At 48.4% G+C, this 27,402-nt stretch overlaps 1 protein-coding gene across 1 annotated transcript in view; it reads left to right on the forward strand.

The window, feature by feature from the left end:
- The window catches only part of ITPR2 (inositol 1,4,5-trisphosphate receptor type 2), a 227,947-nt gene that overhangs the window by 126,535 nt on the left and 74,010 nt on the right, over positions 1-27,402 (forward strand). Inside the window, 8 exon segments of the mRNA XM_075343322.1 lie at positions 12,582-12,681; positions 15,092-15,279; positions 15,371-15,551; positions 18,632-18,891; positions 19,201-19,401; positions 19,590-19,700; positions 19,778-19,873; positions 19,958-20,077. Of these exon segments, the coding sequence (XP_075199437.1) occupies positions 12,582-12,681; positions 15,092-15,279; positions 15,371-15,551; positions 18,632-18,891; positions 19,201-19,401; positions 19,590-19,700; positions 19,778-19,873; positions 19,958-20,077 (1,257 nt within the window).

Here is a 27,402-nt window from a genome sequence, read left to right on the forward strand (position 1 = left end):
ACTATAATACTGCCCCTATATACAAGAATATAACTACTATAATACTGCTCCTATTTACAAGAATATAACTACTATAATACTGCCTCTATGTACAAGAATATAACTACTATAATACTGCCCCTATGTACAAGAATATAACTACTATAATACTGCCCCCTATATACAAGAATATAACTACTATAATACTGCTCCTATTTACAAGAATATAACTACTATAATACTGCTCCTATGTACAAGAATATAACTACTATAATACTGCTCCTATTTACAAGAATATAACTACTATAATACTGCCCCTATGTACAAGAATATAACCACTATAATACTGCCCCCTATGTACAAGAATATAACTACTATAATACTGCCCCTATGTACAAGAATATAACCACTATAATACTGCCCCCTATGTACAAGAATATAACTACTATAATACTGCCCCTATGTACAAGAATATAACTACTATAATACTGCCCCCTATGTACAAGAATATAACTACTATAATACTGCCCCCTATGTACAGGAATATAACTACTATAATACTGCTCCTATGTACAGGAATATAACTGCTATAATACTGCCCCTATGTACAGGAATATAACTGCTATAATGCTGGAGTCTATCCTCGTTTGCGGCATTGTGATATATTCTGGATTGTGGCTTTCTTTGTGTATTATCCCTCTTTTCCTCCTTGTATCGCCCTGTCTCCTCGCTATGTGTGTTGCGGTGTATTTCGGTATGGGCTTTTCTCGCTCTCTTCTGCAGGGTGAGTGTGGAATGGGCTACGTCTGTGCTCTTCATTCTTAAATATCAGGCCCGCTGAGGTATCACCGCCTCGCCGCTCCCGGCCATAAATCCAGCAGTCAGGCTTTTTGTGCCACTGCTTGGACAGGAACATTTTTCAAAGTCAGCAGCGCAGGCCGCCAAGCTCTCCATCTTCCCGCTGCCGTTGGGAGTAAATTGTGCTTCTTTTCTATCCTAAATCACGGCTTCCCCTCCTCGGTGACTCCTCCCTGTGCCAGGAGCAGCGGCTTCTCTGCCAAAAACCAAGATAAATCTCTTCATTATTGGCATCTGTTTTGCCCTGTTCCTGCCTGCGCCCCCCTGCGCCCCCTCCCGCGTCCCCCGTTCGCTCCCCATATCTGTGTGCTGCCTGACAGTTTGGGCACGTTGTTGGATCACCCCCGCGCTCCCCGGCACGCCACGGCCAGGTGTTATTGTACTTGAGTGAAACGCGTTGGCAGGCTATGTTGGTAAATGTTTTCAGAGAGGAATTTGCGAGCAGATGCTCCAGAGATGGCGCAATCATAGTCATCATCTCGGCACAGTCTCTGCGGATATTTTTACGGTTCCCTCTTCTCCCGGTTTTATGTAAATAGTATGTTGAAAAAAATTTGGAATACACTAATATAGTTTACATTTCCATTTCTCGCCCCTTTTTAAGATCTCTGCTTCAAGAGTTGGAAGAAATCATCGTCTTCTAGTCATAAGCTTTAAGGTTCCTACATCAGGGGTCCTAAATTAGCGTCTTATCTGGGCCCTAACTCCTTGGGGGGGCACTTTTATTAGCAGTGGCACTGCAGGGAAATTGAGCACCTTTTTTCCAAAGATTACAGCGGATCACTATGACCAGGTCTTTATCGCCGGTTACCTTTAAGCTCTGTAATTCCTATTTCTAGATGTTTCCTGTTTTCTCCACTTATGAGCCATTTCACATTTCACACACTTGAATCCCAAACTCATCTCTTACTCCGAAAAAACTGTTACTGTCTGTACTCTACAAGACAGAGACAGCTCACTGAGAAATCACATTACAGCTGCCTGTGTCTATGGAGAAGAGTTTTTTCTTACCCCAGAGATGGATTCCCAGCTACATTGCTCACTACTGCTGCTACATTGGTGGTAGTGACATACGGTGCAGGATTTCCGCTTCCAACTGTGAGTTATGTATGGCAGACATAGCAGCTGATATACAGACAGGAGAGCAGGAGCCCCTCATGTCTGTGTGTGCTGTGTATGGGAGACATCGTAGCAGCTGATATACAGACAGGAGAGCAGGAAACCCTCATGTCTGTGTGTGCTGTGTATGGGAGACATCGTAGCAGCTGATATACAGACAGGAGAGCAGGAGCCCCTCATGTCTGTGTGTGCTGTGTATGGGAGACATCATAGCAGCTGATATACAGACGGGAGAACAGGAGCCCCTCATGTCTGTGTGTGCTGTGTATGGGAGACATCATAGCAGCTGATATACAGACAGGAGAGCAGGAAACCCTCACGTCTGTGTGTGCTGTGTATGGGAGACATCGTAGCAGCTGATATACAGACAGGAGAGCAGGAGCCCCTCATGTCTGTGTGTGCTGTGTATGGGAGACATCGTAGCAGCTGATATACAGACAGGAGAGCAGGAAACCCTCATGTCTGTGTGTGCTGTGTATGGGAGACATCGTAGCAGCTGATATACAGACAGGAGAGCAGGAGCCCCTCATGTCTGTGTGTGCTGTGTATGGGAGACATCATAGCAGCTGATATACAGACGGGAGAACAGGAGCCCCTCATGTCTGTGTGTGCTGTGTATGGGAGACATCATAGCAGCTGATATACAGACAGGAGAGCAGGAAACCCTCACGTCTGTGTGTGCTGTGTATGGGAGACATCGTAGCAGCTGATATACAGACAGGAGAGCAGGAGACCCTCATGTCTGTGTGTGCTGTGTATGGGAGACATCATAGCAGCTGATATACAGACAGGAGAGCAGGAGACCCTCATGTCTGTGTGTGCTGTGTATGGGAGACATCGTAGCAGCTGATATACAGACAGGAGAACAGGAGACCCTCATGTCTGTGTGTGCTGTGTATGGGAGACATCGTAGCAGCTGATATACAGACAGGAGAACAGGAGACCCTCATGTCTGTGTGTGCTGTGTATGGGAGACATCATAGCAGCTGATATACAGACAGGAGAACAGGAGCCCCTCATGTCTGTGTGTGCTGTGTATGGGAGACATCGTAGCAGCTGATATACAGACAGGAGAACAGGAGACCCTCATGTCTGTGTGTGCTGTGTATGGGAGACATCGTAGCAGCTGATATACAGACAGGAGAGCAGGAGCCCCTCATGTCTGTGTGTGCTGTGTATGGGAGACATCGTAGCAGCTGATATACAGACAGGAGAGCAGGAGCCCCTTATGTCTGTGTGTGCTGTGTATGGGAGACATCATAGCAGCTGATATACAGACAGGAGAACAGGAGCCCCTCATGTCTGTGTGTGCTGTGTATGGGAGACATCATAGCAGCTGATATACAGACAGGAGAGCAGGAGCCCCTCATGTCTGTGTGTGCTGTGTATGGGAGACATCGTAGCAGCTGATATACAGACGGGAGACCAGGAGACCCTCATGTCTGTGTGTGCTGTGTATAAGAGACATTGTAGCAGCTGTTATACAGACAGGAGAGCAGGAGACCCTCATGTCTGTGTGTGCTGTGTATGGGAGACATCGTAGCAGCTGATATACAGACGGGAGAGCAGGAGACCCTCATGTCTGTGTGTGCTGTGTATGGGAGACATCGTAGCAGCTGATATACAGACAGGAGAGCAGGAAACCCTTATGTCTGTGTGTGCTGTGTATGGGAGACATCGTAGCAGCTGATATACAGACAGGAGAGCAGGAGCCCCTCATGTCTGTGTGTGCTGTGTATGGGAGACATCATAGCAGCTGATATACAGACGGGAGAGCAGGAGCCCCTCATGTCTGTGTGTGCTGTGTATGGGAGACATCATAGCAGCTGATATACAGACAGGAGAACAGGAGCCCCTCATGTCTGTGTGTGCTGTGTATGGGAGACATCGTAGCAGCTGATATACAGACAGGAGAACAGGAGACCCTCATGTCTGTGTGTGCTGTGTATGGGAGACATCGTAGCAGCTGATATACAGACAGGAGAGCAGGAGCCCCTCATGTCTGTGTGTGCTGTGTATGGGAGACATCGTAGCAGCTGATATACAGACAGGAGAGCAGGAGCCCCTCATGTCTGTGTGTGCTGTGTATGGGAGACATCATAGCAGCTGATATACAGACAGGAGAACAGGAGCCCCTCATGTCTGTGTGTGCTGTGTATGGGAGACATCATAGCAGCTGATATACAGACAGGAGAGCAGGAGACCCTCATGTCTGTGTGTGCTGTGTATGGGAGACATCGTAGCAGCTGATATACAGACAGGAGAGCAGGAAACCCTTATGTCTGTGTGTGCTTTGTATGGGAGACATCGTAGCAGCTGATATACAGACAGGAGAGCAGGAGACCCTCATGTCTGTGTGTGCTGTGTATGGGAGACATCATAGCAGCTGATATACAGACAGGAGAGCAGGAGACCCTCATGTCTGTGTGTGCTGTGTATGGGAGACATCATAGCAGCTGATATACAGACGGGAGAGCAGGAGACCCTCATGTCTGTGTGTGCTGTGTATGGGAGACATCATAGCAGCTGATATACAGACGGGAGACCAGGAGACCCTCATGTCTGTGTGTGCTGTGTATGGGAGACATCGTAGCAGCTGATATACAGACAGGAGAACAGGAGACCCTCATGTCTGTGTGTGCTGTGTATGGGAGACATCATAGCAGCTGATATACAGACGGGAGACCAGGAGACCTTCATGTCTGTGTGTGCTGTGTATAAGAGACATCGTAGCAGCTGTTATACAGACAGGAGAACAGGAGACCCTCATGTCTGTGTGTGCTGTGTATGGGAGAAATCGTAGCAGCTGATATACAGACAAGAGAGCAGGAGCCCCTCATGTCTGTGTGTGCTGTGTATGGGAGACATCGTAGCAGCTGATATACAGACGGGAGAGCAGGAAACCCTTATGTCTGTGTGAGCTGTGTATGGGAGACATCGTAGCAGCTGATATACAGACAGGAGAGCAGGAGACCCTCATGTCTGTGTGTGCTGTGTATGGGAGACATCATAGCAGCTGATATACAGACGGGAGAGCAGGAGACCCTCATGTCTGTGTGTGCTGTGTATGGGATACATCATAGCAGCTGATATACAGACGGGAGACCAGGAGACCCTCATGTCTGTGTGTGCTGTGTATGGGAGACATCGTAGCAGCTGATATACAGACAGGAGAGCAGGAGTCCGTTATGTCTGTGTGTGCTGTGTATGGGAGACATCGTAGCAGCTGATATACAGACAGGAGAGCAGGAAACCCTCATGTCTGTGTGTGCTGTGTATGGGAGACATCATAGCAGCTGATATACAGACAGGAGAGCAGGAGACCCTCATGTCTGTGTGTGCTGTGTATGGGAGACATCATAGCAGCTGATATACAGACAGGAAAGCAGGAGCCCCTCATGTCTGTGTGTGCTGTGTATGGGAGACATCATAGCAGCTGATATACAGACAGGAGAGCAGGAGCCCCTCATGTCTGTGTGTGCTGTGTATGGGAGACATCATAGCAGCTGATATACAGACGGGAGAGCAGGAGACCCTCATGTCTGTGTGTGCTGTGTATGGGAGACATCATAGCAGCTGATATACAGACGGGAGACCAGGAGACCCTCATGTCTGTGTGTGCTGTGTATGGGAGACATCATAGCAGCTGATATACAGACGGGAGACCAGGAGACCCTCATGTCTGTGTGTGCTGTGTATGGGAGACATCGTAGCAGCTGATATACAGACAGGAGAGCAGGAGTCCGTTATGTCTGTGTGTGCTGTGTATGGGAGACATCGTAGCAGCTGATATACAGACAGGAGAGCAGGAGTCTGTCATGTCTGTGTGTGTTGTGTATGGGAGACATCATAGCAGCTGATATACAGACAGGAGAGCAGGAGACCCTCATGTCTGTGTGTGCTGTGTATGGGAGACATCATAGCAGCTGATATACAGACAGGAGAGCAGGAGACCCTCATGTCTGTGTGTGCTGTGTATGGGAGACATCATAGCAGCTGATATACAGACAGGAAAGCAGGAGCCCCTCATGTCTGTGTGTGCTGTGTATGGGAGACATCATAGCAGCTGATATACAGACAGGAAAGCAGGAGCCCCTCATGTCTGTGTGTGCTGTGTATGGGAGACATCATAGCAGCTGATATACAGACAGGAAAGCAGGAGTCCCTCATGTCTGTGTGTGCTGTGTATGGGAGACATCGTAGCAGCTGATATACAGACGGGAGAGCAGGAAACCCTCATGTCTGTGTGTGCTGTGTATGGGAGACATCATAGCAGCTGATATACAGACGGGAGAGCAGGAGACCCTCATGTCTGTGTGTGCTGTGTATGGGAGACATCATAGCAGCTGATATACAGACGGGAGAGCAGGAGACCCTCATGTCTGTGTGTGCTGTGTATGGGAGACATCATAGCAGCTTATATACAGACGGGAGAGCAGGAGACCCTCATGTCTGTGTGTGCTGTGTATGGGAGACATCATAGCAGCTGATATACAGACAGGATAGCAGGAGACCCTCATGTCTGTGTGTGCTGTGTATGGGAGACATCGTAGCAGCTGATATACAAACAGGAGAGCAGGAGCCCCTCATGTCTGTGTGTGCTGTGTATGGGAGACATCGTAGCAGCTGATATACAGACAGGAGAGAAGGAGACCCTCATGTCTGTGTGTGCTGTGTATGGGAGACATCATAGCAGCTGATATACAGACAGGAGAGCAGGAGACCCTCATGTCTGTGTGTGCTGTGTATGGGAGACATCATAGCAGCTGATATACAGACGGGAGACCAGGAGACCCTCATGTCTGTGTGTGCTGTGTATGGGAGACATAGTAGCAGCTGATATACAGACAGGAGAACAGGAGCCCCTCATGTCTGTGTGTGCTGTGTATGGGAGACATAGTAGCAACTGATATACAGACAGGAGAGCAGGAGACCCTCGTGTCTGTGTGTGCTGTGTATGGGAGACATCATAGCAGCTGATATACAGACGGGAGAGCAGGAGACCCTCATGTCTGTGTGTGCTGTGTATGGGAGACATCATAGCAGCTGATATACAGACGGGAGACCAGGAGACCCTCATGTCTGTGTGTGCTGTGTATGGGAGACATCATAGCAGCTGATATACAGACGGGAGAGCAGGAGACCCTCATGTCTGTGTGTGCTGTGTATGGGAGACATCATAGCAGCTGATATACAGACGGGAGACCAGGAGACCCTCATGTCTGTGTGTGCTGTGTATGGGAGACATCATAGCAGCTGATATACAGACGGGAGAGCAGGAGACCCTCATGTCTGTGTGTGCTGTGTATGGGAGACATCATAGCAGCTGATATACAGACGGGAGACCAGGAGACCCTCATGTCTGTGTGTGCTGTGTATGGGAGACATCATAGCAGCTGATATACAGACGGGAGAGCAGGAGACCCTCATGTCTGTGTGTGCTGTGTATGGGAGACATCATAGCAGCTGATATACAGACGGGAGACCAGGAGACCCTCATGTCTGTGTGTGCTGTGTATGGGAGACATCATAGCAGCTGATATACAGACGGGAGACCAGGAGACCCTCATGTCTGCGTGTGCTGTGTATGGGAGACATAGTAGCAGCTGATATACAGACAGGAGAACAGGAGCCCCTCATGTCTGTGTGTGCTGTGTATGGGAGACATAGTAGCAACTGATATACAGACAGGAGAGCAGGAGACCCTCATGTCGGTGTGTGCTGTGTATGGGAGACATAGTAGCAACTGATATACAGACAGGAGAGCAGGAGCCCCTCATGTCTGTGTGTGCTGTGTATGGGAGACATAGTAGCAGCTGATATACAGACAGGAGAGCAGGAGCCCCTCATGTCTGCGTGTGCTGTGTATGGGAGACATAGTAGCAGCTGATATACAGACAGGAGAGCAGGAGACCCTCATGTCTGCGTGTGCTGTGTATGGGAGACATAGTAGCAGCTGATATACAGACAGGAGAACAGGAGCCCCTCATGTCTGTGTGTGCTGTGTATGGGAGACATAGTAGCAACTGATATACAGACAGGAGAGCAGGAGACCCTCATGTCGGTGTGTGCTGTGTATGGGAGACATAGTAGCAACTGATATACAGACAGGAGAGCAGGAGACCCTCGTGTCTGTGTGTGCTGTGTATGGGAGACATCATAGCAGCTCGTCTATCCGTGGCTACATGTAATACCACATTTCCCCTGTAGTGGTCAGTATTGAGCAACCAATGACAAATTCAGATCTGATGATTGACATTGTGGATCTCTTCTTAAAGGGGCAGTAGTAATTGGAGAATTATAACAATGTTTTGGAACCTTTTTTTGCCCTTTATATGCCCCAATGATGAGACCTATATTGGGGTCAGGGTCCATGCCCCCCACACTGCATTTCTGCAGCGCTCTTCCCCTGTCCGTTTCGGCGGCTGGTTACAGGGGAACAGATGTTTACAAGTTGGTTTTTTTTTTTATTATTTTTTACACCTTGTTTTTCTGTGACGAGCAGTAGCCGCTTCATTTCGCCCTCTTGAATACGTATTTGCGGAGCCGTAATTAGGAAGCCGAGCACTTGTGGCTGATTGTGCTACAAAGCCACCTTAATGCCACCGCGCAGAGGACTCATCAGGTTCCCTTGTGATTGGCAGCGGGTAACGAGGGCGGCTGATTGCGGCGGGGGGAACACGAATGCGATGCATGTTTGCTTTTTGTGGGCGCCGGCGAAGGGTTAACCAGCGCAATCTTTTTTTTTTTTTCCTCGCTCTCTAAATCACCGCGAGACAATCCGGAAAGATGACATTAAGTGCAGGGTTTTATCTATATTGAATAATGTTTCCCAGAAAAATGAAGCGCTTGTTTTAGTAAATTGTAAATTCAGAGAAATTTCTTTTTTTTCACGGCAGCCGACGCTTTACAGCAGCGCTCATGATGAAGTACGCAAAAGCCATTAATTGCAGTGTTTCTACCAACCATCATGTGATCGACAGAACCACACAACACTTTCTGAATAGCCTGGAAATGGAAAGATCGGCTCTATCAATTAACTACTTACATTCCACCATCCGGAGCAGCTCATCCAAGTGCGGACCCAAAAGTATTCACCTCATCTCGTTACATCCCCTATTATCCTCCAGAGCGGCACTCACTATTCCACTGGTGCAGTCACTGTGTACATACATTATATTACTGATCCTGAGTTACCTCCTGTATTATCCTCCAGAGCTGCACTCACTATTCTGCTGGTGCAGTCACTGTGTACATACCTTACATTACTGATCCTGAGTTACCTCCTGTATTATACTCCAGAGCTGCACTCACTATTCTACTGGTGCAGTCACTGTGTACATACAGTATATTACTGATCTTGAGTTACCTCCTGTATTATACTCCAGAGCTGCACTCACTATTCTGCTGGGGCAGTCACTGTGTACATACATTACATTACTGATCCTGAGTTACCTCCTGTATTATACCCCAGAGCTGCACTCACTATTCTGCTGCTGCATCACTGTATACATACATTATATTACTGATCCTGAGTTGCCTCCTGTATTATACTCCAGAGCTGCACTCACTATTCTGCTGGTGCAGTCACTGTGTATACATTACATTACTGATCCTGAGTTGCCTCCTGTATTATACTCCAGAGCTGCACTCACTATTCTGCTGGTGCAGTCACTGTGTATATACATTACATTACTGATCCTGAGTTACATCGTGTATTATACTTCAGAGCTGCACTCACTATTCTGCTGGTGCAGTCACTGTGTCCATACATTACTGATCCTGAGTTACATCCTGTATTATACTACAGAGCTGCACTCACTATTCTGCTGGTGCAGTCACTGTGTATACATTACATTACTGATCCTGAGTTGCCTCCTGTATTATACTCCAGAGCTGCACTCACTATTCTGCTGGTGCAGTCACTGTGTACATACATTACATTACTGATCCTGAGTTACATCCTGTATTATCCTCCAGAGCTGCACTCACTATTCTGCTGGTGCAGTCACTGTGTACATACATTACATTACTGATCCTGAGTTACATCCTGTATTATACTTCAGAGCTGCACTCACTATTCTGCTGGTGCAGTCACTGTGTCCATACATTACTGATCCTGAGTTACATCCTGTATTATACTCCAGAGCTGTACTCACTATTCTGCTGGTGCAGTCACTGTGTACATACATTACATTACTGATCCTGAGTTACCTCCTGTATTATACTCCAGAGCTGTACTCACTATTCTGCTGGTGCAGTCACTGTGTATATACATTACATTACTGATCCTGAGTTACCTCCTGTATTATACTCCAGAGCTGCACTCACTATTCTGCTGGTGCAGTCACTGTGTACATACATTACATTACTGATCCTGAGTTACCTCCTGTATTATACTCCAGAGCTGCACTCACTATTCTGCTGGTGCAGTCACTGTGTACATACATTACATTACTGATCCTGAGTTACCTCCTGTATTATACTCCAGAGCTGTACTCACTATTCTGCTGGTGCAGTCACTGTGTACATACATTACATTACTGATCCTGAGTTACCTCCTGTATTATACTCCAGAGCTGCACTCACTATTCTGCTGGTGCAGTCACTGTGTACATACATTACATTACTGATCCTGAGTTATCTCCTGTATTATACTCCAGAGCTGCACTCACTATTCTGCTGGTGCAGTCACTGTGTACATACATTACATTACTAATCCTGAGTTACCTCCTGTATTATACTCCAGAGCTGCACTCACTATTCTGCTGGTGCAGTAACTGTGTACATACATTACATTACTGATCCTGAGTTACCTCCTGTATTATACTTCAGAGCTGCACTCACTATTCTGCTGGTGCAGTCACTGTGTACATATATTACATTACTGATCCTGAGTTACCTCCTGTATTATACTTCAGAGCTGCACTCACTATTCTGCTGGTGCAGTCACTGTGTACATACATTACATTACTGATCCTGAGTTACCTCCTGTATTATACTCCAGAGCTGCACTCATTATTCTGCTGGTGCAGTCACTGTGTACATACATTACATTACTGATCCTGAGTTACCTCCTGTATTATACTCCAGAGCTGCACTCACTATTCTGCTGGTGCAGTCACTGTGTACATACATTACTGATCCTGAGTTACCCCCTGTATTATCCTCCGGAGCTGCGCTCGCTGTTCCCGGTGCAGGTTTGCCCTGTGGCTCGCCCTCGCCCCCCGGTGCGGTCCTCCGGGTGTGTTTTGGGGCTGGAGACGGAATCTTCCGTCATGTTTACCATGTCTTACTCCTACACCTAAACTGGTGTGCTGTCTCCATGGTGACGGAGTGTCCTACATGCCGCACGCAGTGGAGTCAGCCCACACAGGTCAGACGAGACGCACGCCCTGCAACTGATTTCATTTATTATGCTGTAAGGCCAGACCTTGGGAAGAGCAGACAAATCTGCGCCGCTCTCCGGTCTCCACACTCCGCGTCTTTGTACACGTCGTCTCGTGGCCACCATCTCACACAAAGCCATCACGTCCTCCAAGGCAACAGCTCCTCGTTAATTGTCTGGGATTGTGTCTGCGTCGTGAGTCGTCATTAAATAAAACACTTCACAATTTTCTGTCCTGCTGTTTCTATTTTCAAAAAAAACGTTGGTCATTTAAAGGGCCAGCAACCGTGAAAAAAAGGCTGATAACAGCGAGCATCATTCCTTTTTACACACATTTCTTCTAATATATAAAGCTGAATGTGTATGTATGTCTGGGATTGGCATCTACACCGTTGCAACTACAGCAACAAAATTTTGCACACTCACACGTCTGGACCCCGAGAGCGTCATAGGCTATCTTTTGAGGGGAAATTTTAACCCTACGCTTTACAGTTATTCGCCAAAAAACCTGCCTCCATTAAAGCGAATGGAGCTGGGAGCCACAGTGCAGCCAGAACTTCAGAAGAATGCGCAGCCACGCCCTTATATGGAATGTTGGCGTGTCATAATGCAGCCAGGGAAAGAGACAGACACAGACAGGGAAAGAGGCAGACACAGACAGGGTAAAAAACAGACATAGACAGGGTAAGAGACAGACACAGACAAAGAGACAGACACAGGGAAACAGACAGATAGGGAAAGAGACAGACACAAAATGAGACAGAGAGAAAGAGTGAAAGAGACAGACAGGGAAAGAGAGGGAAAGAGACAAACAGGGAAAGAGAGAGAGAGAGACAGAGAGATATATACATAGGGGTGAGAGACACAGAATGGGAGAGAAACAGAGAGACAGTTACTATCTCGGGCGTTAATACATTCTATTTTGTTAACAACAGTTATTAACCCAGACGAAGCCGCGTAGTACAGCTAATATATATATATATATATATATATACTGTGTGTATATATATATGTATATATATATATAATATATATAGGGATTGGACCTGATTTTAAAAAACTACTGATGTCTTCCAGAAACAGCGCCCCTCCTTGCTCAGGTTGTGTGCGGTATTTCTGCTCCGCTCCATTCACTTCTGTGTGGCTCAGCTACAATGGCAGATGAGTGCTGCTGGTAGTTTTTAGTAAATTACCCTCCAAATTTATTAATAAAGTAGGTTTTTTTTGTATCGTACAGGGGATGACATTGCGCAAAATCCTCCTGAATCGTTATTTCAAGAAGGAGCCTGTATCCCCCAGTGGACCCGTAGGATACAGTAAATCTGGACCTTCTGTAGGTACGGCCGTCTATACTAGATATACCCTGTCCAAATGTCTGCACTAATTGCGGTCTTGTTATACTATATAGGGGTCAGCACTTCATTTTTCTGATAAAAAGTTTCAGATCCCCTGCAAAGATATTGAAATATACGCTAACAATATTGCCTTCCTGTATCCACCACTAGGGGGAGCTCCCTGTATACAGAGATACATGATAAGATCCTGTCTGCAGTCACCACTAGGGGGAGCTCCCTGTATACAGAGATACATGATAAGATCCTGTCTGCAGCCACCACTAGGGGGAGCTCCCTGTATACAGAGATACATGATAAGATCCTGTCTGCAGCCACCACTAGGGGGAGCTCCCTGTATACAGATATACATGATAAGATCCTGTCTGCAGCCACCACTAGGGGGAGCTCCCTGTATACAGATATACATGATAAGATCCTGTCTGCAGCCACCACTAGGGGGAGCTCCCTGTATACAGATATACATGATAAGATCCTGTCAGCAGTCACCACTAGGGGGAGCTCCCTGTATACAGAGATACATGATAAGATCCTGTCTGCAGTCACCACTAGGGGGAGCTCCCTGTATACACAGATACATGATAAGATCCTGTCTGCAGCCACCACTAGGGGGAGCTCCCTGTATACACAGATACATGATAAGATCCTGTCTGCAGCCACCACTAGGGGGAGCTCCCTGTATACAGAGATACATGATAAGATCCTGTCTGCAGCCACCACTAGGGGGAGCTCCCTGTATACAGAGATACATGATAAGATCCTGTCTGCAGCCACCACTAGGGGGAGCTTCCTGTATACAGAGATACGTGATAAGATCCTGTCTGCAGCCACCACTAGGGGGAGCTCCCTGTATACAGAGATACGTGATAAGATCCTGTCTGCAGCCACCACTAGGGGGAGCTCCCTGTATACAGAGATACATGATAAGCTCCTGTCTGCAGTCACCACTAGGGGGAGCTCCCTGTATACAGAGATACATGATAAGATCCTGTCTGCAGTCACCACTAGGGGGAGCTCCCTGTATACAGAGATACATGATAATATCCTGTGTGCAGCCACCACTAGGTGGAGCTCCCTGTATACAGAGATACATGATAAGATCCTGTCTGCAGCCACCACTAGGTGGAGCTCCCTGTATACAGAGATACATGATAATATCCTGTCTGCAGTCACCACTAGGGGGAGCTCCCTGTATACAGAGATACATGATAAGATCCTGTCTGCAGCCACCACTAGGGGGAGCTCCCTGTATACAGAGATACATGATAAGATCCTGTCTGCAGCCACCACTAGGGGGAGCTCCCTGTATACAGAGATACATGATAAGATCCTGTCTGCAGCCACCACTAGGGGAAGCTCCCTGTATACAGAGATACATGATAAGATCCTGTCTGCAGCCACCACTAGGGGGAGCTCCCTGTATACAGAGATACATGATAAGATACTGTCTGCAGCCACCACTAGGTGGAGCTCCCTGTATACAGAGATACATGATAATATCCTGTCTGCAGCCACCACTAGGGGGAGCTCCCTGTATACAGAGATACATGATAATATCCTGTCTGCAGTCACCACTAGGTGGAGCTCCCTGTATACAGAGATACCTGATAATATCCTGTCTGCAGTCACCACTAGGGGGAGCTCCCTGTATACAGAGATACAGGATAAGATTCTGTCTGCAGCCACCACTAGGGGGAGCTCCCTGTATACAGAGATACATGATAAGATCCTGTCTGCAGCCACCACTAGGGGGAGCTCCCTGTATACAGAGATACATGATAAGATCCTGTCTGCAGCCACCACTAGGGGGAGCTCCCTGTATACAGAGATACATGATAATATCCTGTCTGCAGCCACCACTAGGGGGAGCTCCCTGTATACAGAGATACATGATAAGATCCTGTCTGCAGCCACCACTAGGGGGAGCTCCCTGTATACAGAAATACATGATAAGATCCTGTCTGCAGCCACCACTAGGGGGAGCTCCCTGTATACAGAGATACATGATAAGATCCTGTCTGCAGCCACCACTAGGGGGAGCTCCCTGTATACAGGGATACATGATAAGATCCTGTCTGCAGCCACCACTAGGGGGAGCTCCCTGTATACAGAGATACATGATAAGATCCTGTCTGCAGCCACCACTAGGGGGAGCTCAATTTTCACTGTGGTATTTGGTTCAGTGTGTCATCTCTCTGATGTAATATATTAGATCTGTGTTTGCGGTGTCAGGAGCAGTTAGCGGTATGTAACCTGCTTGTTGATGGTTTCTGGCTAAAATCAAGTTTTTAAAAAATTTAAAAATACTTAAGACTAAAAAATAAGTAAAAACCTGACAATTTGTGGAATATTCTATAAAGTGCAGTGTGGTACATTTGAGCCCTTTCTTTGCCAGGTTTTTCCGCCCAGGAGAATGACCGCAAGACTGGTGCAACCATGACGGACATCCAGTGTCTTCTTGACAAGGAAGGAGCCTCTGAATTGATCATTGACGTCATCGTTAGTACCAAAAATGACCGGATATTTTCTGAAGGCATCTTACTAGGAATCGCATTACTGGAAGGGGGCAACACGCAGATCCAGGTATGGGGGCAGAGGTTTCTCGTGGGGCTCTCACTGCTATTTTCTATACATTGAGTTTGATTTCTCCGCCATCTTTGCGTCTTTCCTGCAGAGTTCGTTCTACCATCAGCTCAATGAGCAGAAAAAGTCAGAGAAGTTTTTCAAGGTTCTCTATGACAGGATGAAAGCTGCACAGCTGGAGATCCGTGCCACTGTGACAGTAAACACCATTGACTTGGGCACCAAGAAAAAGGACGATGACTATGATTCAATATCATTACCGAAACGTAGAGGTAACGGGAGTGGTCACTTGCAGAGCTTTACTGTCCCAATGTAATGCAGGGATGATAGTGTGTTTAGGATTAGGAACAAAAATGTGTAATGCAGGGGTGGCAGTGTGTAATGGAGGGGTGGCAGTGTGTAGTGCAGGGGTGGCAGTGTGTAGTGCAGGGGTGACAGTGTGTAGTGCAGGGGTGGCAGTGTGTAGTGCAGGGGTGGCAGTGTGTAAAGCAGGGATGGCAGTGTGTAATGCAGGGGTGGCAGTGTGTAGTGCAGGGGTGGCAGTGTGTAGTGCAGGGGTGGCAGTGTGTAAAGCAGGGATGGCAGTGTGTAATGCAGGGGTGGCAGTGTGTAGTGCAGGGGTGGCAGTGTGTAGTGCAGGGGTGGCAGTGTGTAAAGCAGGGATGGCAGTGTGTAATGGAGGGGTGGCAGTGTGTAGTGCAGGGGTGGCAGTGTGTAGTGCAGGGGTGGCAGTGTGTAGTGCAGGGGTGGCAGTCTGTAGTGCAGGGGTGGCAGTGTGTAGTGCAGGGGTGGCAGTGTGTAATGCAGGGGTGGCAGTGTGTAAAACAGGGATGGCAGTGTGTAATGGAGGGGTGGCAGTGTGTAAAGCAGGGATGGCAGTGTGTAATGGATAGGTGGCAGTGTGTAGTGCAGGGGTGGCAGTGTGTAATGGAGGGGTGGCAGTGTGTAGTGCAGGGGTGGCAGTGTGTAAAGCAGGGATGGCAGTGTGTAATGCAGGGGTGGCAGTGTGTAGTGCAGGGGTGGCAGTGTGTAATGCAGGGGGGTGGCAGTGTGTAGTGCAGGGGTGGCAGTGTGTAGTGCAGGGGTGGCAGTGTGTAGTGCAGGGGTGGCAGTGTGTGATGCAGGAGTGACAGTGTGTAGTGCAGGGGTGGCAGTGTGTAGTGCAGGGGTGGCAGTGTGTAGTGCAGGGGTGGCAGTGTGTAGTGCAGGGGTGGCAGTGTGTAGTGCAGGGGTGGCAGTGTGTAGTGCAGGGGTGGCAGTGTGTAGTGCAGGGGTGGCAGTGTGTAGTGCAGGGTTGGCAGTGTGTAGTGCAGGGGTGGCAGTGTGTAATGCAGGGGTGGCAGTGTGTAGTGCAGGGGTGGCAGTGTGTAGTGCAGGGGTAGCAGTGTGTAATGCAGGGGTGGCAGTGTGTAATGCAGGGGTGACAGTGTGTAGTGCAGGGGTGACAGTGTGTAGTGCAGGGGTGGCAGTGTGTAGTGCAGGGGTGGCAGTGTGTAATGCAGGGGTGGCAGTGTGTAATGCAGGGGTGGCAGTGTGTAGTGCAGGGGTGGCAGTGTGTAGTGCAGGGGTGGCAGTGTGTAGTGCAGGGGAGGCAGTGTGTAGTGCAGGGGTGGCAGTGTGTGATGCAGGGGTGGCAGTGTGTGATGCAGGGGTGGCAGTGTGTAGTGCAGGGGTGGCAGTGTGTAATGCAGGGGGTGGCAGTGTGTAGTGCAGGGGTGGCAGTGTGTAGTGCAGGGGTGACAGTGTGTAGTGCAGGGGTGGCAGTGTGTAGTGCAGGGGTGGCAGTGTGTAATGCAGGGGTGGCAGTGTGTGATGCAGGAGTGACAGTGTGTAGTGCAGGGGTGGCAGTGTGTAGTGCAGGGGTGGCAGTGTGTAGTGCAGGGTTGGCAGTGTGTAGTGCAGGGGTGGCAGTGTGTAGTGCAGGGGTGACAGTGTGTAGTGCAGGGGTGGCAGTGTGTGATGCAGGAGTGAGTGTGTAGTGCAGGGGTGGCAGTGTGTAGTGCAGGGGTGCCAGTGTGTAGTGCAGGGGTGGCAGTGTGTAGTGCAGGGGTGGCAGTGTATAGTGCAGGGGTGGCAGTGTGTAGTGCAGGGGTGACAGTGTGTAGTGCAGGGGTGGCAGTGTGTGATGCAGGAGTGACAGTGTGTAGTGCAGGGGTGGCAGTGTGTAGTGCAGGAGTGACAGTGTGTAGTGCAGGGGTGGCAGTGTGTAGTGCAGGGTTGGCAGTGTGTAGTGCAGGGCTGGCAGTGTGTAATGCAGGGGTGGCAGTGTGTAGTGCAGGGATGGCAGTGTGTAATGCAGGGGTGGCAGTGTGTAATGCAGGGGTGGCAGTGTGTAATGCAGGGGTGGCAGTGTGTAATGCAGGGGTGGCAGTGTGTAGTGCAGGGGTGGCAGTGTGTAGTGCAGGGGTGGCAGTGTGTAGTGCAGGGGTAACAGTGTGTAGTGCAGGGGTGGCAGTGTGTAATGCAGGGGTTGTAGTGTGTAGTGCAGGGGTGGCAGTGTGTAATGCAGGAGTGGCAGTGTGTAGTGCAGGGGTGGCAGTGTGTAATGCAGGGGTGGCAGTGTGTAGTGCAGGGGTGGCAGTGTGTAGTGCAGGGGTGGCAGTGTGTAGTGCAGGGGTGGCAGTGTGTAATGCGGGGGTGGCAGTGTGTAATGCGGGGGTGGCAGTGTGTAGTGCAGGGGTGGCAGTGTGTAATGCAGGGGTGACAGTGTGTAGAGCAGGGGTGGCAGTGTGTAATGCAGGGGTGGCAGTGTGTAGTGCAGGGGTGGCAGTGTGTAGTGCAGGGGTGGCAGTGTGTAGTTCCAGGGGTGGCAGTGTGTAGTTCCAGGGGTGGCAGTGTGTAGTGCAGGGGTGGCAGTGTGTAATGCAGGGGTGACAGTGTGTAGTGCAGGGGTGGCAGTGTGTAGTGCAGGGGTGGCAGTGTGTAGTGCAGGGTTGGCAGTGTGTAGTGCAGGGGTGGCAGTGTGTAGTGCAGGGGTGGCAGTGTGTAATGCAGGGGTGGCAGTGTGTAGTGCAGGGGTGGCAGTGTGTAATGCAGGGGTGACAGTGTGTAGTGCAGGGGTGGCAGTGTGTAGTGCAGGGGTGGCAGTGTGTAGTGCAGGGTTGGCAGTGTGTAGTGCAGGGGTGGCAGTGTGTAGTGCAGGGGTGGCAGTGTGTAGTGCAGGGGTGACAGTGTGTAGTGCAGGGGTGGCAGTGTGTAGTGCAGGGGTGGCAGTGTGTAGTGCAGGGGTGGCAGTGTGTAGTGCAGGGTTGGCAGTGTGTAGTGCAGGGGTGGCAGTGTGTAGTGCAGGGGTGGCAGTGTGTAGTGCAGGGGTGGCAGTGTGTAATGCATATTTTTGGGCTTCTTTTTGCAGTGCGGGATTCTCAGTTGCATCTGAAGGAAGGGATGAAGGGCCAGTTAGCCGAGGCCTCCACTGCCACGTCTAAAGCGTACTGTGTCTACCGGAAGGAAATCGACCCTGATTTGGATCTGATTGGTTCTGGAGGTGATAATGGAGGAGGGGAAGAGAAGGCAGCGGAGGAGGCGGTGGCGGTCAGCCCCGTCATAGCCATCATGCAGCCCATCCTCCGGTTTCTTCAGCTTCTGTGTGAGAACCATAACCTTGGGTTACAGGTAAAGTGATCTCCCCGGCTTCTGTAGGACTTATCAGAAGTCAAGTCATGACCCATTTAAAGGGGATGTCACAGGAGTCACTAAAGGTCGGCCAAGTTCTTCCTTTAAAGACATGATGGCCGCCCTATGATCATACATTGGAAACAGATCACAGTATTGACAATATCTGATGAGAAGAGGTCGGCTCCTCCCTCTCCCTGCGCAGTGACCTCTGTACATGACACTGAGCATGCCCACTGCAGTCATTGATGTGATGGTGAGAGTTCTGCTCCTCCAAGTTAAAGCTGTGTCCACACTTTGCTTTTTCAGAACTTTTTGAGGAACCAGAATAACAAAACTAACTATAACTTGGTGTGTGAGACCCTGCAGTTCCTGGACTGTATTTGCGGAAGCACAACGGGCGGCCTGGGTCTCCTGGGACTCTATATCAATGAGAGGAACGTTGCTCTGGTGAACCAGACTCTGGAGAGCTTGACCGAATATTGCCAGGGTCCTTGCCATGAGAATCAGGTAATATGGAGTCGATAGAGTGGTCTCCAAGTCCTATGGGCTGAGGGCTAGAGAACGAGGGGCTATTAGAAAACGTCAGACAATCTAAACTAAAAGCTGGCAGGAAAAAGCAGAATTCCGAATGCTGCTCTGGGGGACAATACGTGATGTAACTCAACTTTAACAGGTGCATGACCATTGTATTGCAGACATGCATCGCAACTCATGAGTCCAATGGGATTGACATAATCATCGCCCTCATTCTAAATGACATCAACCCGCTCGGCCGATACCGCATGGACCTGGTGCTTCAGTTGAAGGTGCCGCTCATAGTCTCCACGCGATGCTGATTATGGTCAGACGGTCCAGAAATGTGATAATGTTCCATCTTTTCCAGAACAACGCCTCCAAACTGCTGCTGGCCATCATGGAAAGTCGCCGTGATAGTGAGAACGCGGAGAGGATCCTGTACAACATGAGGCCTGGAGAACTGGTAAAGAACGTCGTCTATATACCGGCGACAGTGTGGTCCAGAAGATCCATCCCGCTAACTCTTATAATCTACTCGGCATCACAGGTGGATGTGATAAAGGCGGCCTATAATCAGGGCCTGGAGAGCGACCTTGAGGAACACAGCCCCGAAGATCAGGTGTCCCCAAGAGTCGTAGGTCACAACATTTACATACTGGCCCACCAGGTATGAGCGATGTGTTCATGTACTACTATGGGGAAGAGGCTGTGGGAATGACAGAATGTATATGACCACTGGGGGCGCAGTTACTTGATGAGCACTAAGAGGGCTATTTACTTTTTGACCGCTAGGGGTTCAGTTACTTCATGACCACTGGGGCGCTATGACTTTGTGACCCCTAGAGGCGTTGTTACTGGATGACCACTATGGGGCTCTGTTACTTCATGACCACTGGCGTGCTATGACTTTTTGAACACTAGGGGAGCTGTAACTGGATGACCACTATGGGGCGCTCTTACTTTATGACAACTAGGGTAGCTGTTAATGGATGACCACTATGGGGCGCTGCTACTTCATGACCACCGGCGCGCTATGACTTTGTGACCACTAGGGGTGCTGTTACTGGATGATCACTAGGGGTGCTGTTACTTTATGACCATTCGGGGCTCTATGCTTTATTACCACTGGGGGCGCTGTTTCTTCTTCCTCATCAGCTATCTTCCTGCAGATAGTGACTGGACCCAGGGATGGTTGTGGTGAGGATGTGACCATCCTGCCCCCCCTGTGCAGACCCTTTGCCAGCGCGGCGTGCCCTCCACTCCCCATGTCTCCTGTGATCACTATTCTGAGCGCGGCTCCTCGTGGCCGTCGTTTCATGTCCCTTTTTCATTCTATTTTCATGTTTGATGCAGACGATGGCGACTTTCATTTCATCTCCAGCGGGGGAGGGGAGATCCGGCGTTTTACCTCTTCCCGTGCCCGACCTGTGAATTATTTTACAAGAAGTGAGCCGCCGTTCTTGTAAATGCCTGACCCAACGTGGGCAGAGACGCATAAATATGTCACCGGGGTCTGAGCCAGCAATTAATCAGCGCGTGAGCCGCTGTCCTCCCTGTTATATAAAGACTAGTGTTCCCGCGGATAGCGGTGTACAGAGAAAGTCCTGTAATCCGGCAACTGCTGCTCTGGAAAGTGTCTTAATATGACAGATACTTTCAACAACCACTCCGGGCACTGTTGCTTCATGACCACTAGGAGCGCAGTTAGTGTACGAACAATAGGGGGCACTGTTACTTTACAACCAGTAGGGGGCACTGTTACTTTATGACCAGTAGGGGGCACTGGTACTTTATGACCAGTAGGGGGCACTGTTACTTTATGACCAGTAGGGGGCACTGTTACTTTATGACCAGTAGGGGGCGCTGTTACTTTATAATTACTAGGGGCAGTTTTACTGTACGACCACTAGAGGTGCTGTTACATTGTAACTACTAGGGGTGCTCTTACTTTACGACCACTAGGGAGCACTGTTACTTTATGACACTATGGGGGCTCTGTTAGTTTACGACCACTAGGGGGCGCTGTTACTGTACGACCACTAGAGGCGCTGTTACTTTATGACCATAAGGGAGGGGGGAGGGGCTGTTACTTTACGACCACTAAGGGGCGTTGTTACTTTACGACCACTAGGGGGCGTTGTTACTTTACGACCACTAGGGGGCGTTGTTACTTTACGACCACTAGGGGGCGTTTTTACATTCTGACCACTAGGGGGTGCTGTTATTGTATGACCACTAGAGGCACTGTTACTGTAACTACTGAGGGCGTTATTACTGTATGACCACTAGGGGGCGCTGTTACTTTACAGCCATTAGGGGCGCTGTTACTTTACGACCACTAGGGGGCGCTGTTACTTTACAACCACTAGGGGGCGCTGTTACTATACGACCACTAGGGGCGCTGCTCTATGCCTCTCAGGGTCAGCGGCGAGCTGGGTGAGTTTACGGTTTGTCATTTCTAGAAGAGTGTTTCCGTCTTCTGTAATTTCCGGATGCAGTTGCAGCGCGGAGTTTATATAAACCCGTCGCCGTCCCCGCAGTCTTACTCTGACAGTCGCTCCCGTGAACGCCGCCGCCTCCTATTTATAACAGCCGGAGCTGACTTTGTTGGTTTCATGTGACAGCTCTGCATCTCGGCGTGGAGGCGCGCGTCTCGCTGGCTGAGGCAGACTGTCTAGTACGGCGTGACTCACAAGTCTGGGATGGGAATGACAGCGCCTAATTAAACCGCTGCGGAATCAGGAGGCGTGCGGCAGCGCGTGCACTGGCAGAGCGTCGCACCGTCCCCTCCGCTGACCACCATTGCACCCCGCAGACCATCACGTCGTAGGATCCGTCTCATCTCGTGATGTCTTCGTTGACTCCCAAAATCATTACATCGAGCGCTGCACCGACCCCGCCAGAAGAGACGAGGTTTATCACATTAGTGACTACTGATGCAGCAGAGCCGGTTTTATTATTAGGCGCCATATACAGTCTATAGGGAAAACCAACTGCCGCATGACAAACGCAACTACCCTTTTCTACAAATTCCTTATTTTTTTTAAAGAGCCACAAACCCCAGAAAAATATGGTTACTGCTAGAAACAGCGCCACATCTGCCCTCAGGCTGTGTGTGGTATTGCAGCCGTACCTTAGTCACTTCAGTGGAGCTGCCTTACCAGACACATCCCATGGACAGGTGCAGCTCTATTTTGGAAGACAGCAGCCATATTTTTGAAGTTTGAAGGCTTGTACAACCCTTAAGGCCGCAAATACCCGATAAATATAAGCCCTGGTGTCGCCCTCTTCTGTCTATTGTAGAAAGCTCTTATATGTTCCTCAGCGGCGGTCACTGCCGTAAATGTAGTGCGTAAATGTAAATGTAGTGAGGACTCCAGAGCTGTGGTCACCAGAGTAAAGGACCCGGGGGTAGGCAAGGTTATGAACTGACCTTTTATGGCATTAGACCCTAAATACAAACTAAAACCTTTAAGCCCCTCCTTATTTTATGTGAAGCCCCGCCTCTTTTTTTTTTCTCTTAAAGGGTAATTAGTTAAAAAAAAATTAACTGTTTAAGGCATCAATTTTTTTTTTCATAAATCTGAAAAAATCGGGCGACACCAAATATGCATGTCATTACAACTTATCCACCCACTCTAGTGACGACACCTAAGATGTAATGTCGGCCATTTTTGTTGTTACCGAGATAGAGCTCGAAGACTATGATTTGTGTAAGGATTTTTCGTGTTAGTTTTTTAAAAAATTCCTACAAACTGACTGTTTATCACATGAACTTGTGGGTATGAACTATAACCCTTAAGCCCCTCCTTCTTTTCTGTAAAGCTCCACCTCTTCTACCTCTTAAAGGGCAAAACGTAAAATTTTTTAGTTGCTTAATAAATCAAGATTTCCCATTATATCTGCAAAAGCTAGCTGATAACAAACATGGATGCTGTTACCCCCCACCCAACCAGTCCAATGACAGCTTCTAGAATGTATGGCGGCCATATTGCTAGTCATCCAGATAGGATACATCGAAGGCTTCGTCTCTTTCTAGTATGTTGCATAAGGTTTCCTGCAAACTGACTTCTTAATACATTAGAATTGAGACATTGACAAAATCCTTTGAACCACTCCTTTTTTTGTGAAGCCCCGCCTCTTATTTGTCTCTTAAAGGGCAAGTCAACATTTTTTAAAGCTTTATAAATGAAGTGTGCTGCTAGTTTACCAGTTGCATAGACACATCATAGTGCTGATTTGAGCAGCCAACCTCTGATTTACATTTATGAATGTCTCTGATCCTTGGAGCCCGTTTGCATGCCCAGTGTCGCTCGTCCTCATTTACAGCTGTCTGTAATGCTGCACACAGCTCAGGATGTGTCAGACGTTCTCTACCAGGAACAGAGTCCGCTCAGCTAATTGAAAGTTCTGCCGAGTAGACGGCGAGCTGGAAGCTGCGAGTCCCCGTAGACCTGATTAGACTGTTCCCTGTTGTGCCTTACCTTGAATAACACGGAGTTCTCGCAGAAATCCTTTATTATATGTAACCCTGAGGATGAGATAGAAGAGCGCGAGCTGGCACAGAACAAGAACACGAAGAACTTGCCTACAGGGGGCGCTGTGCATGCGCCACCATCATGGTATCAATAATAGTAATCCATTAAAGCAGATATCCAAGAACTTAAAGGGGTCGTGCTCAATTAGACAATCATGGCGGCTTTCTACTAATCATAGCGCCACACCTGCTTTAAGGTGAAGTGTGGTATCACAGCTCAGCCCAACTCATAGAGCAGTGCTGCAATGCGATGTAGAACATATAGGCAGGCGTATGTTTTGTAGATGTGCCAAGATTATACTAACTTCTATAGAAGCTAAAGCAGGAGAAGTTAGCTACTTCCTGCCTTATAAAGGAGCCAAAGCAGGAGAAGTTAGCTACTTCCTGCCTCATAAAGGAGCCAAAGCAGGAGAAGTTAGCTACTTCTTTCCTCATATAGAAGCCAAAGCTGGAGAAGAAGTTAGCTACTTCCTTCCTCATAAAGAAGCCAAAGCTGGAGAAGAAGTTAGCTACTTCCTTCCTCATATAGAAGCCAAAGCTGGAGAAGAAGTTAGCTACTTCCTTCCTCATAAAGAAGCCAAAGCTGGAGAAGAAGTTAGCTACTTCCTTCCTCATATAGAAGCCAAAGCTGGAGAAGAAGTTAGCTACTTCCTGCCTCATATAGAAACCAAAGCTGGAAAAGAAGTTAGCTACTTCCTTCCTCATATAGAAGCCAAAGCTGGAAAAGAAGTTAGCTACTTCCTACCTCATATAGGAGCCATAGCAGGATGAGAAGTTAGCTACTTCCTGCCTAATATAGAAGCCAAAGCTGGAAAAGAAGTTAGATACTGCCTCATTCGTGCCAGCACATCTTTATGGCATAGTTTAATTAACTGGCAAATAGAGGGAAGAGGATAAGTCTCTGGGACCTAAGGCTATGTGCGCACGTTGCAAAATTTCATGCATTTACGTTGCATATTGCACTGCAGCGTGAACGCATGCGTCCTGCGTCCCCAGCACAATCTATGAAGTTTGTGCATAATACATCTGCCGGTTGCGTTTGAGAGCGCAGCGATTTGCATGCTGAAATTTTGATTCAAATTGCTAAAAAAAGCAGCATGTCACTTATTTGGTGCACTTTGGATGCGGCTCCCACTCTGTCTATGGGAGAGGCAGCATCCAGAACGCATGAAAACAGCATTTATTCTGCAGACACACTGCATCCATTAGCCACCACTAGAGGGAGCTCACTACATACAAATTTATACAGCCACCACTAGAGGGAGCTCACTACATACAGATTATACAGCCACCACTAGAGGGAGCTCACTACATACAGATTATACAGCCACCACTAGAGGGAGCTCACTACATACAGATTTATACAGCCACCACTAGAGGGAGCTCACTACATACAGATTATACAGCCACCACTAGAGGGAGCTCACTACATACAGATTATACATCCACCACTAGAGGGAGCTCACTACATACAGATTTATACAGCCACCACTAGAGGGAGCTCACTACATACAGATTATACATTCACCACTAGAGGGAGCTCACTACATACAAATTTATACAGCCACCACTAGAGGGAGCTCACTACATACAGATTTATACAGCCACCACTAGAGGGAGCTCACTACATACAGATTTATACAGCCACCACTAGAGGGAGCTCACTACATACAGATTTATACAGCCACCACTAGAGGGAGCTCACTACGTACAGATTTATACAGCCACCACTAGAGGGAGCTCACTACATACAAATTTATACAGCCACCACTAGAGGGAGCGCACTACATACAGATTATACAGTCACTACTAGAGGGAGCTCACTACATACAGATTATACAGCCACCACTAGAGGGAGCTCACTACATACAGATTTATACAGCCACCACTAGAGGGAGCTCACTACATACAGATTTATACAGCCACCACTAGAGGGAGCTCACTACATACAGATTATACAGTTACCACTAGAGGGAGCTCACTACATACAGATTTATACAGCCACCACTAGAGGGAGCTCACTACATACAGATTATACAGCCACCACTAGAGGGAGCTCACTACATACAGATTTATACAGCCACCACTAGAGGGAGCTCACTACCTACAGATTATACTGCCACCACTAGAGGGAGCTCACTACATACAGATTATACAGCCACCACTAGAGGGAGCTCACTACATACAGATTATACAGCCACCAGTAGGGGGAGCTCACTACATACAGATTTATACAGCCACCACTAGAGGGAGCTCACTACATCCAGATTACACAGCCACCACTAGGGGGAGCTCACTACATACAGATTATACAGTCACCACTAGAGGGAGCTCACTACATACAGATTATACAGCCACCACTAGAGGGAGCTCACTACATACAGATTATAAAGCCACCACTAGAGGGAGCTCACTACATACAGATTATACAGTCACCACTAGAGGGAGCTCACTACATACAGATTATACAGCCACCACTAGAGGGAGCTCACTACAGATTATACAGCCACCACTAGAGGGAGCTCACTACATCCAGATTACACAGCCACCACTAGAGGGAGCTCACTACATACAGATTATACAGCCACAACTAGAGGGAGCTCACTACATACAGATTATACAGCCACCACTAGAGAGAGCTCACTACATACAGATTATACAGCCACAACTAGAGGGAGCTCACTACATACAGATTATACAGCCATCACTAGAGGGAGCTCACTGCATACAGATTATACAGCCACCACTAGAGGGAGCTCACTACATCCAGATTATGCAGCCACCACTTGAGGGATCTCACTACATACAGATTATACAGCCACCACTAGAGGGAGGTCACTACATCCAGATTATACAGCCACCACTAGAGGGAGCTCACTACATACAGATTTATACAGCCACCACTAGAGGGAGCTCACTACGTACAGATTTATACAGCCACCACTAGAGGGAGCTCACTACATACAAATTTATACAGCCACCACTAGAGGGAGCGCACTACATACAGATTATACAGTCACTACTAGAGGGAGCTCACTACATACAGATTATACAGCCACCACTAGAGGGAGCTCACTACATACAGATTTATACAGCCACCACTAGAGGGAGCTCACTACATACAGATTTATACAGCCACCACTAGAGGGAGCTCACTACATACAGATTATACAGTTACCACTAGAGGGAGCTCACTACATACAGATTTATACAGCCACCACTAGAGGGAGCTCACTACATACAGATTATACAGCCACCACTAGAGGGAGCTCACTACATACAGATTTATACAGCCACCACTAGAGGGAGCTCACTACCTACAGATTATACTGCCACCACTAGAGGGAGCTCACTACATACAGATTATACAGCCACCACTAGAGGGAGCTCACTACATACAGATTATACAGCCACCAGTAGGGGGAGCTCACTACATACAGATTTATACAGCCACC

Source organism: Anomaloglossus baeobatrachus, chromosome 4 (genome assembly GCF_048569485.1).
Source record: "Anomaloglossus baeobatrachus isolate aAnoBae1 chromosome 4, aAnoBae1.hap1, whole genome shotgun sequence".
In the NCBI taxonomy this organism is placed as follows: Eukaryota; Metazoa; Chordata; class Amphibia; order Anura; family Aromobatidae; genus Anomaloglossus; species Anomaloglossus baeobatrachus.